The sequence below is a fragment of the Zonotrichia leucophrys genome, chromosome 14 (assembly GCF_028769735.1).
Source record: "Zonotrichia leucophrys gambelii isolate GWCS_2022_RI chromosome 14, RI_Zleu_2.0, whole genome shotgun sequence".
Taxonomy (NCBI): domain Eukaryota; kingdom Metazoa; phylum Chordata; class Aves; order Passeriformes; family Passerellidae; genus Zonotrichia; species Zonotrichia leucophrys.
In genome coordinates this window covers 1664559-1682338 of record NC_088184.1, presented here as the reverse complement: position 1 = coordinate 1682338, position 17780 = coordinate 1664559, and the positions used below count along the sequence as shown (strand labels likewise).

General features: G+C 62.7%; 1 protein-coding gene across 1 annotated transcript; it reads right to left on the bottom strand.

Annotated features, from left to right (window-relative positions):
• Positions 1-1208: 1208 nt before the first annotated feature.
• On the bottom strand, positions 1209-16117 carry FBXL16 (F-box and leucine rich repeat protein 16). The gene is made up of 6 exons (XM_064725482.1): positions 15984-16117; positions 5481-6191; positions 4236-4744; positions 3859-3943; positions 3275-3338; positions 1209-2527 (listed from the first exon to the last, which is right to left on the bottom strand). The coding sequence occupies exons 2-6, from the start codon at positions 6174-6176 to the stop codon at positions 2379-2381; spliced, it is 1503 nt and encodes a 500-aa protein (XP_064581552.1). The 5' UTR covers positions 6177-6191; positions 15984-16117; the 3' UTR covers positions 1209-2378.
• Between the last annotated feature and the right edge of the window lie 1663 nt (positions 16118-17780).

Below are 17780 nucleotides of genomic sequence, written 5' to 3'. Positions count from 1 at the left end.
AACCCCGCCCAGCCCCAGGCCACGCCCCCCTCGGTATAGGGCGCATTGGGGGCGCGGGGCCATGGCGGGCTCGGAGTCTTTGGGGTTCGGGGCGATGTGGGGTTCGGGGGTGCCAAGGGGACGTGGGGACCGGGGGGACATGGGGTGCAGTGGGAATAGGTGTGCGAGGGGATGAATGGGGATTGGGGTGTCCAGGGCTCCTTGGAGGGGGTGCCGGCGGGATCTGGGTTGCACCGGGAGTGGGGTGCACTGGGATGAAGAGGGGTGCTGGAGGGATGGGAGGGATGTGGGATGCACTGGGATGAAGTGGGGGGCTGGAGGGATAGGGAGGGATGTTGGGTGCACTGGCAGTGGGGTGCGCTGGGATGAAGTGGGGGCTAGAGGGATGTGGGGTGCACTGGGAGTGGGGTGCGCTGGGACGAAGAGGGGTGCTGGAGGGATTGGAGCTGTGCTGGGGACTGGGGGTACAGGAGGACAAAGAGAGTTCCAGGGGTTCCGGGGGTGTCAGGGAGCTGTGGGATCCGGGGGTTCCGGGGATACCAGAGGTGCACTCCAGAGGGCCTGAGAGCGCAGCGGGAAACGGGGTTCAGGGGGGTGTGGGGGGCATTAACGGTGAGGATGGGAAATGGGGGTGCCGAGGGGATATGGGGTGCATTGGGGGTGTAGGAGTGAGCTGGAGCGTTACCGGGGTGCACAGGGGTGTGAGGGTGCATGGGGATAAAGGGGGGTCAGAGGTCTGTGGGAGCCTTGTGGGTCAGGCTGCAGGAGGGAAATGGGGTGCCGGGCGGATATGGGGTGCATTGGTGGTGTACAGGTGCACTGCAGGGATATAGGGGTGCACAGAGGAGTAGGGGTGCAGGGGGTCACTGCCACGGTATGGGTCCGTGCTGGGGCTGTCTGTGCAACCTGGCACCAGGGACTTGTGCGGGGCTGTGGCACCCCAAAACTGCTGCTGTCACCTGCAGGGCTCTGGCACCCCAAAACTGCTGCTGTCACCTGCGGGGGTGGGGACACGCTGTGTGTGCCGCTGTCCTGGGACACTGCAGGCTTTGGGGGTGCGGGCAGCCCTCCACCCCGTGCCGGGGTGCTCCGGGCCCCGGCAGTGCCACCCTGTCCCGCAGCCCCAGGGACTCCCCAAAGCCCTTCCAGCTGGTGCCATTTTGGGGTGAAAAGGGCCGTTTCGGACAAAGCAGGGAGCGGAGGCGGCGGTTGGTGCAGCAGTTCCTTCCCGGCCGGTACAAAGGCAAAACAAACCGAAAGCGTGTCCGTGTCCGTGTCCGTGCCCATCCCGTGCCCGTGCCCGTGTCCGTGCCCACTCTCCTCCCATGGCTGTGGCACAGGGCGGGCACTGCCCGGGGGCACCGAGCCCCTCCCGCGCTGGCTCCCCCAGCCCCGCTCCGGCTCGGTCCCATCTCGGCTCAGCCCGGGGGTCCCCCCGGTGCCCCGCTTGCCGCTGGCACGGGGGCGATGGCTTTTCAGCTGGAAGAGCGGTGGCAGTGGTGGCAGTGTGTCCGAGGTGCCACCTCCCGCGGTCTCTCTGTGCTGCCGGTGCCGCCGCGGTGGCTCCGCCCCGGCCCCGGTGCCCCGGGATGTCCCATCCCAGACGGATGGGTCGCTGCCCGGCGGTGGCATCGCCCCCCAAGCCCCGCGGGGTGCAGGGGGGTACCCTGGGCACGGGGGATGTCGCCAGGGCAGCCCGGGGCGGGATCCGGCGCGTGGAGGGGCTCAGTGGGGCTGTCACTTGTCACCGTCCCCCCCGGTACCCCGAAACCTGCCGTAGCACGAGACTGAAGCAAGCGAGCATGCGAGGGCGGCGGGCGGGCGGAGAGGGACATCCTATTGACCGGGGGAGAGCGCCCCAAAGGCGGGGCGGGGGGCTGGAGGGGACACGCAGCGCGGGGACGGGGGGGTGAGCTCGGTGACCCGCTCCGGGGGCGTCAGGGGACCCATCCAGCCTCCGCCGCCACCCCAAAATCAGCATCCTCCTCTGGCCATCCCTGCGAGCATCCTTTGGTGCCCTGGAGCATCCTCGGTGGCGCTGGCACCGGAGCAGGGGGAGCAGGATGCGGCCGGGGGGATCACACAGCGTCGCCTTCCCACTTTGGGCTTCCATGATGTCCGTTCGTCTGTCCGGAAGGGATTGGCAGGACAGCGGGAGGAGCACGGGCGGTGGCGGCGGCGTGGGGGGAATTTACATGGTACCGGGGGGGCTCCTACCCCCATCTCCCCCCGGAGCCCCGCGTCCCTCGGGGGCGGCGATGCGGGGGATGTCCGGGCTCGGATGGAATCGGGGGCGTCTCTCGAATCCCCCCGCAGCCGGAGGGAGATGGGGTGGGCGATGGCGGCCGGGGAGGGCGCGGGGCGGGCCGGCTCCGGCGCTACTCGATCACCATGCAGCACGGCAGGTGCTGGGAGAAGTACTTGAAGAGCTCCGGGGTGGCCCCGGGGCAGTTGGTGAGTTCCAGCTCCTCCAGCTCCTGCAGCTGCACCAGCCCCGACAGCCCCGTGGTGGTCAGCAAGGGGCAGCCTGCAAGGGGACAGGGTGCTCTGTCAGCCCAGATCACCAGTGTCCCCCAAAAATACCAACCCCAAAAATAACATCTCAAAGGCACCAGCATCCCAGAGCACCAAAATTCCCCCAAACAGAACCAAAGGGTCTGGACCTCAAAATCCCAGCACCTCAAACCTCACCATATCCAAAAGGCAGAATCCAAAAAACCAGCGTGCTAAAAAAAAGTACCCCAAAAAGCCTAACACTACAAAAAATCATCCATAAAATCCAGCACTCAAAATTGCACACAAAAAACAGAACCTTAAAGCACCAGCACCCCAAAATACCAAGACCATCAAAATTAGCACCCAAAAAAATCCCCAACAGAACCCAGAAAACCGGCATGCTAAAGAATAATGCTTCAAAACACCTGTACCCCAAGGTCAGCCTAAAATCCCAGCATCTCAAAGCACCTGTATTCCAAAGAAAAAAAACCAAACCACCCAAAAAAGTGTGTCCCCTACAGCAGCTCCTCAAAAAACAACACCTCAGAACACTTGAATGGCAAAAAACACAGCTCCTAAACACCACCACCCCAAAAAACACTGCACCCCAAGAGCCCAGCGTGGATCTTTCCCCACAGGCTGGGCTGGGTGCAGGTGCCTGCTGGCCTTGGGGGAGGCTGGCTGTCCCCAGGCTGTCCCCAGGGCTCTCTCTGTCCCCATGCCCGGTGCCCCCCAGCCCCTGGGGTCTCTGGTCCCTGGTAGGGGGTCAGGGTCTCACCAGCCAGCGAGAGCAGGCGCAGGCTGCCCATGCCCAGGAGGTGCTTCAGGCCAAAATCCTGCACCTGGAAAAGAAGATGAGATGGGGATGAGGGAGAGACAATGGGGACAACCACAGTGCCAGGGCTCAGCATTGCCCAACTGGGGCAGGGAGCTGGTGCCAGGGCTGGGAACCTGAAGCAGGGTGCAGGATGCTGGGGCAGTGTGCTGGCTCTGGGTGCCAGGGCAGGGAACTGTGATGGGACAGGCTGCAGGGAGGGGAGCCTGAGCAGGATGTGGGATGTTGCAGCGGGATGCTGGGGCAGGATTTGGGGTGCAGGGCCGGTGGGCTGGCTCTGGGCTGTGCGACAGGGAGCGGGGAGCCAGGGCAGGGAGCGGGTACGGGCTCTGGGGATGCAGGGTCAGGGTGCCAGGGCTGAGTCCTGCTGAGCTCACAGGAGCTCTCTGCTCCCTGGCACCAAGTCTTGGGGTCTTCAGCCAGCCCCAGGAGCCCGCCCCGAGCTCATGGCCCATGCCCAGGGAGGTGCCACCATGCCCTCTCTGCCGTGCTGAGCCGGGACTGGCACAGCCGTGTTCCACACCTACCTGGCAGCACCAGCGCAGGTAGAGGCTCCGCAGGGATGACATGGTGGACAGGTAGCTGAGGCCGGTGTCGGTGATCCGCACGCACCTGCCGGGACACGGGGTGTTAGGGCCAGCTGGTCACCCGTGGGTGTCCCCAAACCATGGCCCCCATGCTGCACCCTCTGCTACAGCGCGGCTCAGCATGGCACGGCTTGGCACGGCATGGTTTGTCATGGGGTGACACGGCACAGCACAGCTCAACATGGCATGGCATGGCGTGCATGGCATGGCATGGCATGGCATGGCTCAGCACGGTATGGCATGACTTGGCATGGCTTGGCATAGCACAGCATGGCATGGCTTGGCTCGGCACAGCACGGCTCAGCACAGCCCTTTACCTGTCGAGCACCAGCTCCTCCAGCTTGTGCAGGTCGCAGGCGATGTACTCCAGGGCCATGTCGGTGATGCGGGGGCACCAGGACAGGTCGAGGCTGCGCAGCTTCCGCAGGTTCTCGGCCACCAGCTCCACTCCATCATCCGTCACCTTGGAGCAGCCCGAGAGGCTGAGCACGCTCAGGTTGGGCAGGCTGTGCACCATGTTGACCACGCCGTGGTTGGTGATCTCCCAGCAGGAGTTGAGGCGCAGGGTGTGGGTGGTGTAGCCCTGCTTGGCGGTGAAGTAGGCGAGCGCCGTGTCCGTCACGTGGTAGGCTTGCAGGTTGAGCTCGGTCAGGTTGGGCAGGAGCTGCGAGATGGCGGCGATGGCGTCGTCGGCCACGTTGATGCAGTCGCTGACGCTCAGCGCCGTGATGCGGGCGTTGAGGCTGGACCACAGCCCGGCCTCCGTGAAGTCGTTGCAGCCCGACAGCTCCAGCCGCACCACGCCCTGCATCTGCTCCAGCATCACCTGCCAAGGGCAGGGCGTCAGGACATGCTGGGCACTGCCACCCACCCATGTGCGCCCCCACCCTGGCTCCCTCTGAGACCCTGGGGCTCTTCCCACTGCTCCCAGTCTTGGCTGGGTCGTTCTCGCTGGCACCTCCCTGGCATGGGTTCAATGCCTGACTTAGGGCACACCAGCATCAGTGGGGAATGGCAGGGGATGGGCAGGGACCCCTGGCTGCAGCCCCAGCACTGTGCCAGGTGGTGCTGGCAGGGTGGGGATTGATGCCACTCCCAGCACAGGTGAGATGTGCCCACGGAGCAGCTGGTGCTGTGTTTGGCCATGGCACGGGGCAAGGATCTCAGTGGGGACCTTGCCCAGCCCCCTGAATGGCCCCATCTCTTTCTGACCCTCAGCCCCTTGCTTGGGTGACCCCCTTGTTGGGGAGCAGCCAGCCAAGCAGGGATGCCCTGTCCCCAGAGATTGTCACCCACTGTCACATCATCACCTCACCTGGCCCTGCCTTCCTGCAGGGATGCAGCCCCAACAGCCTCCTGACCCTGCATGGGCTGCACCCATCCCACTGCCCAGACCACAGGCAGGGCCTCCCTGTGCTGCCAGCACCTGTGGGGTGGCCATGCCACCTGTCTGCTCCTTCACTGTGACAGGACCACTCTGCCCATGTGTCCCCAAGACCACCAAGACTGACCCTCCACCAGCACACCTCAGCCACCCCTGTCACTTCAGCAGGGTCACCTACCTCCAACCCCGCATCTGTGATGGTCGACCTCTTAAGGCTCATGGACTTGACCCCCTTCTTGGAGAGGGGGTAGTTGTCAATGAACTCACAAATGTCCAGGTCAGAGACGCCCACGAGGCAGAAGCCGTCGAAGCCGCGGACGGCGAAGCCCTGCAGGCTGACGAACTCCTTCTCTCCCCCGGGCAGGACGTTGTAGAGCTCTTTGGTGTGCAGGACGGGCGTCAAGCCCACCCAGAACTTGGGCTGGTAGAGCACCCTCCGCCATGCCTTGCACACCTGCGCCAGCACGCACTTCTCGCACGCCGAAAAGTACCAGAACAGGCGGTTGAGGATCTTCTCGTCCACGGCCAGCTGCCTCTCCGAGGGCGAGCCCGGCAGCCGCTCCGGGGACGGCTGCTCCGAGCCCTCGCTGGCGTTCAGTCCCACCAAGGAAGCGCCGGGAGGGGAGGACACGCTGGCCAGGGTGGCCAAGGAGAGCGGGGAGGCCAGGCTGGGGATGGGCAGGTCGCTGCGGTGGGCTAAGGCCGGGCTGAGGATGGCAGGCACGGAGGAAGGCTGGCACAGGCGGTTTTTCACGGCGGGGGTGCCTTTGGTGATGCTGGCGGAGCCGAGGCCGTTGGCTTGCGTGGGGATCTTCACCAGTCCATTGCGGGGCAAACATGGGGGCTTGGTGTCGCCGTTTCTCGGGTTCGACATCTTCCACGGGTGTCTCTGTAACACAGGGTGTGGGGTCAGGGGCTCTGGGTCTGCGGGGGGGTGGTGGCATCAGGGAGGAGGGAGATCCTGGGGGCCCTGAGCAGGGTGGCACATGGGACCAGGTGGGCACAGCCACAGAAGGGACCTGTCTGGGACACCAAGAAGGGTCCTCCCAGAAGCTGCATGGCCCTGGTGCCCCCTGTGATGAGGGACAGATGGGGATTTGTCCCTGGGTATTCACATCCCTCTCTGAGCCTAGAAACAAGCATGGCTAGTGGCAGACAGAAAAGGATCCACAGGCTGGTTTGGGTTGGAAGGGACCTCAAAATCCACCTCATTCCACATCCATGCCATGGGCAGGGACACCTTCCACTGTCTCAGGCTGCTCCAGCCTGGCCTTGGGCACTGCCAGGGATCCAGGGGCAGCCACAGCTGCTCTGGGCACCCTGTGCCAGGGCCTGCCCACCCTGCCAGGGAACAATTCCTTCCCAATATCCAGGCCAATATTTAGGCCCTGGCAGGCGCTCTGAGGTGTCCCTGGAGCTTCTCCTCTCCAGGTGAGCACCCCCAGCTCTCCCAGCCTGGCTCCAGAGCAGTGGGGCTCCGTCCCTCAGTGCAATTTTGTAGAGGGCAGCAGGCAGAGGAGCAGAGCTGCCTGTGCCCACTGTGCCAGCCAAGCCCTCAGCAGTGAGCCTGTGCCAGCCGTAGTGGAGCCTCAGGCAGCACCCGGCAAACTGGGCTGATAAATATTGCAGTGGCAGCAAGGCTGGCTTCCCAAGGGCCCCCCTCACCCACCATCCATTATTCAACGCATTTCCCTCTATAAATATGGAGCTGAATTATTGATGGGGGCTCAGCCCCCTCCCCCTGCCCAGCCAGGGCCTGGCACAGGGCCCTGCCAGGCTCTGCCTGCCCTGCCTGTGCCCCACGTGCCAATGCCACACCAAACCCTGCCAAAAAGCTGATCCTGGCAAGCCCTGCGGGCACGAGGAGCTGAAGCACGGGAGTGCAGCTTGCAGTGCATGGAGCAGGGCACAGGGAGCTCCCCTGAAGGCCCAAGGGGTGCTTGGCACCTCCATCCATCAGCGACAGGAGCTGGGGACCTTCCTGCCTGCCAGCTCTTCCCAGACCCGAGATTAAAGCAAGGGATTATTGCAGCTGCTTGATTTGGGGTGGAGAAAGTCAATCCCTGATGGAGGGACACTGAGGAAAGGGCATCCTGCTCATGGCCCAAGCTCCATGGTCCCCGAGCCTGGAAGCAGGATGCAGCCCAGACCCCTGCTGCTGCCCATCCCTTTCACTCTCACAGCATCCCTTGTGGGAATCCATAAAATCAGAGGGGTTTGGGAGAGCTGCAAAAGGCAGGCCTCAGAGACAGCAGAACTGTGATTAGAGCTGAGCAGTAGCCATGAGATTGGTCAGCAGAAAAGTTATGTAAAAAGTAGAAAAGCAAGGACAAACAGAACAATGGGTGGGGTCAGGGGCTCTGTGTATTAATGCTTGTCTAGAATAACTCCCTAAGCTGCAGAAAAGTTTATCTAATGAGATGTTAGGAAGTTTTATGCTTAATAATGGAGCTCTGTGCATTGTGTTTTAAGGCTTTAAGCAGGTATTGTATCCAAAATAAGCAAGCATTGTTTTAACTGTGCATATAGTGGTTGGATAGAACTACTGTCAATGTGCTTTTGCTTTGTGTGATTGGTCAAAAAACTTTTAAAGTGAGTTGTAACATTGAGTTCTTGGTCTGCTGCCTGGGATGTGAGCTGCTGGCATCTTCCCATTGTCATAGCCATGGAATGAGAGTGATGCTGGAAAATCAAACAGCTCAAGGCACGTTCCAGCAGTCCTGTCCCGTTGGTGATTTGTACATAGACCCCGGCTGGTGATATCCTCGGCCTCATCCAGCTCTCCTGGAGCACACAAGGAGGGCACAGCCACCCAAAAAGGAGCTCAGCAGCACAGCCACGTGCCGGTGGCACACCTGGAGGCCCGGCGGGATGCAGGCACACCTGGGATGCAGGCACAGGGCACCTCCCGTTCCCGGCAGGGCGCTGGGGGAGCCGCGGTGCCAGCCGAGGTGCCCGCAGCCAGCCCGGCTCGGTGGCACCGTCCCGCCGCGCTGCAGCCCCCGGGGACGAGCCCAGCCCAGTGCAGACAGCCTGGCGCCGCTCCCGGCTCGGATGCAGCCGCTGCTGCCTCCGCTCACGCCGCCCGACGCTTGGACATGTGTTAGATTCGCTTGAAAGCAGCAGAAGGGGAGGGGAGAGAAGGGAGAAACTCGAAACCAGCGGCTCGGCTGCAATCAGGGAGGTAAACAGAACGTGCAGGGGGTGTCTCACAGAGCACCAACCCAAACAGACAATGGCCAGGTGGCACGGGAAGTGTCACTGCAGAGAGTGGCACCGAGCCCCAGAGGCGCTGGGCACGCTGGCCGGCCCTGGGTGTCGGGGAAGATGAAACAGGAAAGCCTTATAAATATGATTGGCAAAAGATTTTGAGAAAATAGAAACTACAAGCAAGATTGAAATGAAAGCAAGCTTTGAGATACCTCAGTTATTGAACCACTGCAAAACAATGGTGTGGCTGGGTGAAGGTGATCTCCTTTTGATGAAACAACACCCTCTGCTTGCAGACAGCTCCAAGGGTCAGAGCAGACCCTACAGCTTGGCAGAAGGGGCCCAAAGAGGAGTTTTTAGGGTTTAAAATGTAACACAGTATGATAATGTAATGATTCTTATTGGCTGTATGGAAATGCTATAGGATTTGTATCTTGTGCTAGATTGGTCAGTGAGAATTAGAATATTCAATACAGAAGAAGATTTATTGTATTGTAGCAGGAACCTCGCTCTCTTACCCCTTTTGCTCTCTCACCCTCTCATTCTCTTCCCCTCTCTTCTCTCAGCCTGCTCTGAGCTGTGGCTGCAGCTCCCAGCAGGGCCCTGCCCCCAGGCCCTTTGCAATGAACCCCAAGTTCCTGACCTGGCTGCAGAGATCTCTCATTTCCATCTGTCCCGACCGTGCCAGCCCCCCGTCACTCCAACACCAGGTACCACCTGGCACCGAGCCCCAGAGCCGCTGGGCACGGGGACAGGGCAGGTGGTGGCAGAGGGGCAGCGCAGGGCCTCGGCAGCCTGAGGGGACGGTCACAGCAGGACACAGATGCTGACAAGTCGCTGGACTCACAGCAGCCAGCAGGAGGGTTTGGCACAGCATCCAAAAACTGCTCAGAGCTCGGCTGGTCCTCGAGGCTGAGCTCAGGAGGGGCTCAGGGGGACTCAGGGGGGCTCAGGGGGTTCGGAGGGGCTCAGGGGTTCCCTGGAAAGCTGACCCAGGCCCCCTGCCCAAGGAGCTCAGGCTGCCTGAACAGAGCACAGAAATCCCGAACCTTGAATGAGCCTGAAGTCACTTCAAAGAGAAAAACGGAGAGAGATTCGAGCCTCTGGGCACAGGAGGATCTGGGCAGCGCTGGGGGAAGCCAGGCAGGCATTTCTCTCTCGGGAGATGAGCAGGGAAGAATTTGGGTGCTCCCAGCACCCCCAGGCACTGAACTGTGCTTGGGGAAAGACCCCAGTGAGGAGAGCGTGGGCTGGAAGGGGAGGGGGCCAATAGCTGCTGTCTCTGGCACCAAGGGCAGGGTTGGCATCTGCCCTCCTGTGCCATGGGAGACCCCTGGCCTACAGCCAGGAGCCCCCCAGCTCCTGCAGCCCAGGGCTGAGCCCACACTGCTCTGATGTCCAAAGTGACACTGCCACAGCCCCTGGGGGTCACAGAGCCCACCCTGCACCTCCCCGGGCACTCCCAGCCCAGAGACAGGGATGGACAGACAAACCCAAAGCTGTCTGCCTTGGAGGTGTCAGCACAGACCCTCCCACATGTTCCAGCAGTTCCATGAACACCTCCAAACGCTTTTTGGCCACTCCAAAGCAACAGGAGAGCAGAGATTTGTCCCTTTCCCTTCTCCCTGTCATCTCAGTGTTTGCAGATTGCATGACTGGGCCAAACACACCATCATCATCATCATGATCATGATCATGATCATCATCATCATCATCGTTGGGATTGTTGAGCACTTGGTGCAACCATCCTTGCTCTGGGGTCCCACAGGAAGGGCTCAGATTTGCAGCCCCCCTTTGCTCTCTCACAGAGAGGTCTCTCCCAGCCATGGAGTGCCAGATCCAGCCCAGTAGGAGAAAACCTGACAAGAGCAAAGGCCAGAGCCCTCGAATCTCCCGAATCCACTGCAGGGTGCACATTTCTCAGGATACGTCACTGTCAGGGAGGTTTGGGGGGGTTTGTCACCCACGGGAGCGATGATGCAGTGCTGGGGGGCGGGATTGACGCAGGGAGAGAGAAACGAGCCGGGGTCTGAGAGCCTGGCACCACAAACACTGCACGGTGAGCATGCTGGGATGAACGGGATGGAAACTGCCTGGGAAACAGAGCCTGCCCAACCTGTTGGCGAGTTCACTGTCTGCACGTGGTAGTGCAGAGGGATGAAGGCCTTGAGACACGGGCAGGGCCTTCACCCACCCTGTCAGTGCACGGCCTGGGGGATCCCCGGCTCCTGGAGCAGCTATCCTGTGCAGCAGGGATCGGGCAGGGCTCGGGACAGCCGGGCTGGAGCCGGACCGGAGTCAGGGGAGATCCCGGGTTGGGCGGCCTGGGAGCCCCGGGACCGCGGGCGGGCTGGGTCAGCACCGGGGACAGCGGCCCCGGTCCCGGTCAGCACCGCGGACAGCAGCCCCGGTGAGGGGCCCTGGTCCATCAGTCCCGGTCAGCACCGGGACAGCGGATCATGGGGCCGCCGATCTGATTGGGGTCCCGGTCAGCACCGCGGACAGCAGCCCCGGTCACCGGTCCCGGTCAGTGGCCCTGGTCCACTGGGGACAGTGGACAGTGGGACAGCGGCCCTTGTCCATCGGTCCCGGATGTCAGCACCGCGGCCAGCGGCCCCGGTCATTCGGTCCCCGGTCATTCAGTCCACCGAGGGCAGCGGCTCCGGTGAGCGGCCCCGGTCAGCACCACGGTCAGCGACCCTGGTCCATCGGTCCCGTCAGCACCGGGGACAGCGGCCCCCCAAGGGCACCGCGCTCGTGTCCGTGTCCCTGCCCGCATCCGGCCCTGTCGCGCCGGGCCCTGGCAGGGACGATCCAGCCCTGCCCCATCGACTCCTTTAAGGGAAACTCCATCACCCCTCAGGGCCCTGCCAAGATCCAGTGCTGCTCCAACAGATCCTTGTCAGAGATCCCACTGTAACCCAGCAGGCAGATGAGATCCCAGGGATAATCCATGAGTGCCCCACAGACTCTCCATGGGACCCTGCTGCCCCCAGCCCCCTCGGAGCCTTGGTATGGCCCTGCCAGGACCCAGAGCTGCTGCCAAAGGGCTTCAGGTGGCAAAGCCGTGCGGAGCGAGCAGCCATCGCTGCTGCTCACACTCACACACACACACACACATGTGCACACACACGGGATGTGCACACACACTCACACTCACACGCATAAACACACACACACACAAGCCCCCTGCTCTACACACACACACACACAATCCTGCTCACACTCACTCCTCACACACAACTCACCACACACCACACACATCCTGCTCACACTCACCTCTCACACCACTCTCTCTCTCACACCACACACACCACACGGATGCACACACACAAAATCCTGCTCACACACACTCACACACACTCACACACTCACACACTCACACTCACACTCACACTCACCCAACCGCTCTCACGCTCTCAGCACAGCCGGGCCCGCCGCGTGCACGCGCTGCCGGGGTTGCATCAGCTGAATTCATTACCCGGCTATTTTTACTAATGCAGCAAATCAAGTCTCTGTACGGGCGGAGCGCACAGCCCGGCACGGAGCGCTGTGTCGAGCACGGGCCCGGGCTTTGTGCAGCCTCCGGGGAGCTGAGCTCGCTGGGGCTGCCCCGGGCGGCGGCGGGGCCGAGCTGGGGCCAGACCCGAGCCTGGAGCACACAGCAGTGATGAACACATTCACACATCCCCTGCAGAGCTGCTGCGCGGGTGCTGCTGCTGCTGCTGCCCCCAGCCCTGATCCCGCTGGATCAGAACGCTGCCCAGGACCCCGCTCCAGTCTGGGTCTCCTCAGGGGGTTTGGGTCACCCCAGCAGTGCAGAGGAGCTGATGGAGACTCTGGAGGAGCCACCAGCTCCCCTGGAGATGCAGGAGCAGAGGAGAGATGCTCCATGCCTGGAGATGCTGTGTCTGTGTGTGTGTGTGTGTGTGTGCACAGGTGGATTTGGGCACCAGCACTCACACAGGTGAGCTGGGACAAGCTCAGAGCACAGCTCCAAGCTCAGTGCTGCCTCTTCCTTGCTGTACAATCCAGGAATTCAGGGTAAGGAAAGGCCTTGCGTCTCCAGCTGGCCCTGGAGAGCTGCTGTTTGTGTGATAGGAGCTGGGAAAATCCCTCCTGGGGCTGCCCTGAGAGCTCCTGGGGAGACCCAAGAGCTGAGAGCAGCTTTCCTGCTCCCTTGGAGTCTCCCTACGGTGCCAAGGAGCTCATCCCACCTTGCAGTGGACCAAGAGGCTCAGGAGGGGCTGGGACATTACTGGTTTGAGTCCCAGTGCTGGGGCTGCTGCTCTCAGTGCCAGCCAGGCTGGTGAATCCATCGCTGCCTCTTGCAGCCCATGGCCAAGCAGAGGAGCTGTCACAGCAGGAACCCCCAGCACAGCAATCTCTCAGGTCCCACAGCCTGCCCAAAGGTCAGGCTTGGGATTTGCAGGGTCAGCCCCAGCCCCAGGGAGCTGGGAAAAGCTGGTTGAGGTGCCAGCACCAAGCTCTGCTCAGGTCCCACTGTTTTGGGGAGATGCAGCTCCTGTCTGGGGGCACTGGGAGATGCAGCTCCTGTCTCCAGCCCTCAGAGTGGGGGGGAGGCAGAGCTCCAGCCCCAAGCCTGCCCAAGCAAAACTTCCCCCCCAACAGGGCCACCAAGCCCCTCCTGCAGCAGCTCTCAGCCTCTCTGCTGAACCCCTTTCTCCCAGAGACAGCAAATCCTGACCTCTCCTTTCCCCAGGCAGCCCCTTGTCCCCTTGGGAGGAATCCCCACCCAAAAGGAGCACGGGAGGGACAGACTGAGGGCAGAGCTGGAGCCCTGCTCCCTTCCCCTCCAGCCTCCTCTGGAGATCTTCACTCTCACACTATGGAAGGGTGTTTGTGCTTAAGCCAAGCTTCTCCCTGCTACCCTCTGTCTGAGGCAAGGAGAAGAGGGAGCAGCTCCTCGTGTGCTGGGTCCTGCCCAGCCAGGCCTCCTCTCACTACAGCCCCAGCCAGAGCCCAGTGACAGCTCCCAGCATATCCCAGCCCTTCCTCTGCCCAGCAAGGGCTGAAATGCACAATCCCCTGAGGAGCCAGGAGAGCTGTGTCCAAGCACAGGATGTGGATGAGCTCCTCAGGTCCTGCTGGGGTTTGTGCCTGCCCAAACCCTTCACGCCACAGGCACGGTGACAGCCACACAAGCACTGATAGCAGTGATGGCAGTGATGGCACTGATGGCACCGATGGCACTGACGGCCCTTTGTCCCTGGCCTTGGGGTCAAGCAGGGGTCCTTGGCACGAGGCTGCTGGGACACCAGGGCAGGCAGTGTCCAGCCATGGCACTCCTTGGTGGGCTCTGGGTGCTAAATGCCAGCACAGGCTCCAAAAGCCATCAGGCACCATCCTGATCCTGCTCCTGGCCTCCTGCTTGCCCTGTCCAAGAGCTGGGCAGGGAGGAGTGGGTCCTGCTGAGCTGTGCCCTCCCCAAACCCTGCCCTGCTCCTCCCCAGCTCCTCCCGTGGGCCCGGAGCCCCCAGCACACGTGGCTGTCCCCGTGGCAGGTGGGCAGGGGTTGGGAGGGGGATCTGCCAAGGAGCTCTGCTGCCTGCACACCCAGCGCTGCTCCCTCCCACAGCACAGCTCCCACTCGCCTCCCAAATCCCCTCTGGGGGTGCAGCTCCTGCTCAGGCACTGCTGGCAGCTGCACGAGATGGGAGATGGGGACACAGCTCCAGGCAGGACCAGGTGGCTTTGCCATGGAGCTGCTGAGCCAGGCACGGCTTCAATCTGCAGAGCAGAGGGGCAGCATCCAACCTCCAACCTCCAACCTCCAAACTCCAAACTCGAAGTGCTCCCACTCCTCCTGTCCTTCTGTCTGGCCATGTCCCCACATGATGGTCACCATGGCTGTGACCCCACTGAGGGGACAAGGGAACCCTTTCCCCACTCTCACCTTACCCTGGCCCCAGTGAGGGTCACCCCTTCCCCAGGAGCAGATTTGGGGTGGCAGGAGGGTCCCAGTGCCAGGGGTGCCCGTCCTGCTGCTCCCCTGTGCCCTGGAGCTGCTGGCACGGGGAGGGGAGCAGGCAAAGGGATCGATGTGGGGGAAGCCAGCTCGGGGAAAAATAGATATCTAGCTCATTAAAAATGGATGCTTGAGCGAGTCCTCCCCACTCCAAAGCCACCTCCCTCCCTCTTCCTGGTAGCCAGAGTGAAATCAGCACCAGCTTCAGAGGAGGGGAGATGCCAGCACGGCATGGGGCTCGCTCTGTGCCCGCTGCTCCAGCCTGCTGAGCACCCCGGGGTGCTGTGAGACCCCAGACCCTGGGCACAGGGTGGGCATGGAGAGGCTCTGCCACGCTCTGGTCTGCCCTGCCCAGGCACTGCCACGTCCCAGGGGCACCACATCAGCCCTGTGCCCCATGGCACCCCTGGAGCCCCACATGGCCAAGACCTTGGGAGTATCCAGCTGCTTGCTGCCAGAACCCCGTGCCTCAGTTTCCCCAGCTGTGCTCAGCCCTGGCCATTCCATGGGGTGGAGTCTGCCTGGTCCCCAGCCCCACACGCTGATCCCCCTGCCCCTCCTCATCCTCCCCACCAAAACAAACTCAGTGCTCTCATCCTGGGCTGATGGGAGATCCATGGCTCCATGCTGGGGTCTGCAGGACCCCGCTCAGCCCCATCCCAGCCAGGGCTTTCCCCTTCCTCCATCCCCCTGGGCTCTGGGAATGGGGGAAGCTGCCCCTGTCCCCCATCCCTTGGCTGGGGTCACCCTGCATCCCCAGAAAGCCACCATTGAGCTTTTGGGGTGTTTGGCTGTTCGAGTGCAGCCTTGGGGATGCCAATGGTGCCACCAGGGAGGACAAGAGGAATTTTAGAGGCTGTAAGGGGGCAAACATCAACCCCACACTGGGACATCCATGTCCCTACAGCGATTGCCCTTCCACCCCCATCCCAGAATTTTAGAGGCATTTTAGAGGCTGGCAGCAGAGATGGAAGGGGGCAAACATCACCCCCACACTGGGACATCCGTGTCCCTACAGCGATGTGCCCTTCCACCCCCATCCCAGAGCAGCCCTGCCTCCCTCGGGATGCCCCGATCCCCCTTTCCCTGCCTTCCCCACCCGCTGCTGCCCGGCCATGCTGGGGAGGGGGGGGACGGACACACAGCACATCCCATCCCCTCGCCCCCCACGTCCCCCTCCCCACAGCGAGGGGGCGGAGGGGGCAGCACAGCCGGGCGGGGGAGGCTCACAGCGACCTCCATCCTCTGCCGAGCCATGGGAGGCGGGGGCGGAGGGGGGGCACCGGACCGGGAGCCCCGGGGCCGGGCCGGCTCCGCTGCCGTTATATAACGCGGCTCCATGATGCGGGATGCGGCTGGGGCGGCCGCGCTGCCGGTGCCGGTATCGGTACAGACAGAACAGGCACTGGCACGGACCCCGGCATCGCCATCGAGCCCGGCACCGGCTTTGTGTGGGAAAGGCTTTTCCCGAGCGGCTCTTACCTCCAGCCCTGTCTCCCGAAGCTCATGCCATGCCTTGCGCCCGTCTTCTTTCGGTTGCAGCAAAAAAAATCCCAGCGGGAAGAAAACGGCGAATAATCCCCCCAAAAATCCCCGTTGGCAAAGGGGCCGGATCCCGCCCGGCCCCCGCCCCAACCCCGCCAAACAACAGGAAAAATAAGCGGGGAGTGGAGGGGGGGAATGGGGCCGGATCCGGATCCGGGGGGATGGAGAAGGGGGGCCCTGCTGCCAGCCAGCCCCGGGAGCGGGGAGCACACGCACACGCGCGTTCGCACACACGCACACGCGTGTCACCGGCAGAGCCCGTTAAAGGGACACCGACACCGGCGGCTGGGATGGAGCGGCACCGGGAGAGGCGAGGTGAGGGTGCGGGACACGGGAATGGGGCTGGGCTGGCAGCTGGGAGTGCAGGGAGAGAGGGTGGTGGGTGGGGGAATGCAGGGGTGGAAGGATGGGGGATGGAGGGAGGGATGGATGGATGGATGGGGGGATGGAGAGGTGGAAGGATCGAAGGAGGGATGGAAAAATGGAGGGAAGAATGGAGGGGTGGAGGGATGGAGGGATGGAGGGAAGAATGGAGGGATGAGGATGGAGGGGTTGGGGAGGATGGAGGAATGAAGAAATGGAGGGGAGAATGGTGATGGAGGGGTGGAGGAGGAAATGGAAGCATGGATGGAGGGAGGGATGGAGAGATGGGGTGGCTGGAGAAATGGAGGGAGGGAGGGTTGGAAGGCTGAACGCAGGGATGGGTGGAAGGCTGGATGGACAGACGGATGCTTGCTCTGGCTCTCTCCCCAGCAGGGCATGGCAGGCTGGAGATCCTGGTGCACATCCTGCTGCAGACCCTGCTCACCCCGGCAGCCACCTCGGGCTCTGTGACAGCCCCTGGGGCACAGCGGTGACACTGGACCCTGTGCCAGCACCCCCAGGGGCAGCGGGCACCCAGCCTGGGATGCTGTGCCCAAATCCAGGGGAATCACCCATGCCAGGCTGCTGTGCCCACATCCTGGGGGGAATCACCCATGCCAGGCTGCTGTGCCCACATCCTGGGGGGAATCACCCATGCCAGGCTGCTGTGCCCATGTCCTGGCAGGAATCACCCATGCCAGGCTGCTGTGCCCAAATCCTGGCAGGAATCACCCATGCCAGGCTGCTGTGCCCATATCCTGGGGGAATCACCCATGCCAGGCTGCTGTGCCCACATCCTGGGGAGAATCACCCATGCCAGGCTGCTGTGCCCAAATCCTGGCAAGAACCACCCAGACCAGGCTGCTGTGCCCATATCCTGGGGGGAATCACCCATGCCAGGCTGCTGTGCCCAAATCCTGGCAAGAACCACCCAGACCAGGCTGCTGTGCCCATCCTGGGGGCATCACCTGCCCAAGCCACCCCTGGCACTGAGACCTGCTGGGGTGTCCCGGTGCTGTCCCCCATGTCCCAGCCCCCCAGCCTGGGCCCAGCTTCCCCCTGCTCCCCAGACTGGAGGGAGCAGCTCAGCTGGCACATTTAGCCCTGTCCCCTGTGCCTTGCCCTGGCACGGCCCCGTGAGCAGCAGGTCCAGCCCGGCCCTGGGGAGGCGCAGGGAGCTGCTGCAGCCGGCGCTGCCTCCTGCTTCCATTATTGATAAGGCAGGTTGGGTTTCACCCTGCAGCTGGGAGGGGGCTTGGGGGAGGAGACTGTGCTCACACTCACACACTCACACCCTCAGCACACCCTGCCCAGTGGGTTACACATGCTGGAACGGACAGTGCCTGCAGGGATGTGTGCATCCATGGCCTC

Coding starts and splice junctions, on each gene's coding strand:
- FBXL16 (XM_064725482.1), bottom strand. CDS start 6,176: ATGTCGAACCCGAGAAACGGCGACACCAAGCCCCCATGTTTGCCCCGC. Junction 3,944..4,235: donor GAGGAGCTGGTGCTCGACAG/GTAAAGGGCTGT, acceptor GTGTCCCGGCAG/GTGCGTGCGGATCACCGACA. Junction 2,528..3,274: donor GCGCCTGCTCTCGCTGGCTG/GTGAGACCCTGA, acceptor GTCCCCTTGCAG/GCTGCCCCTTGCTGACCACC.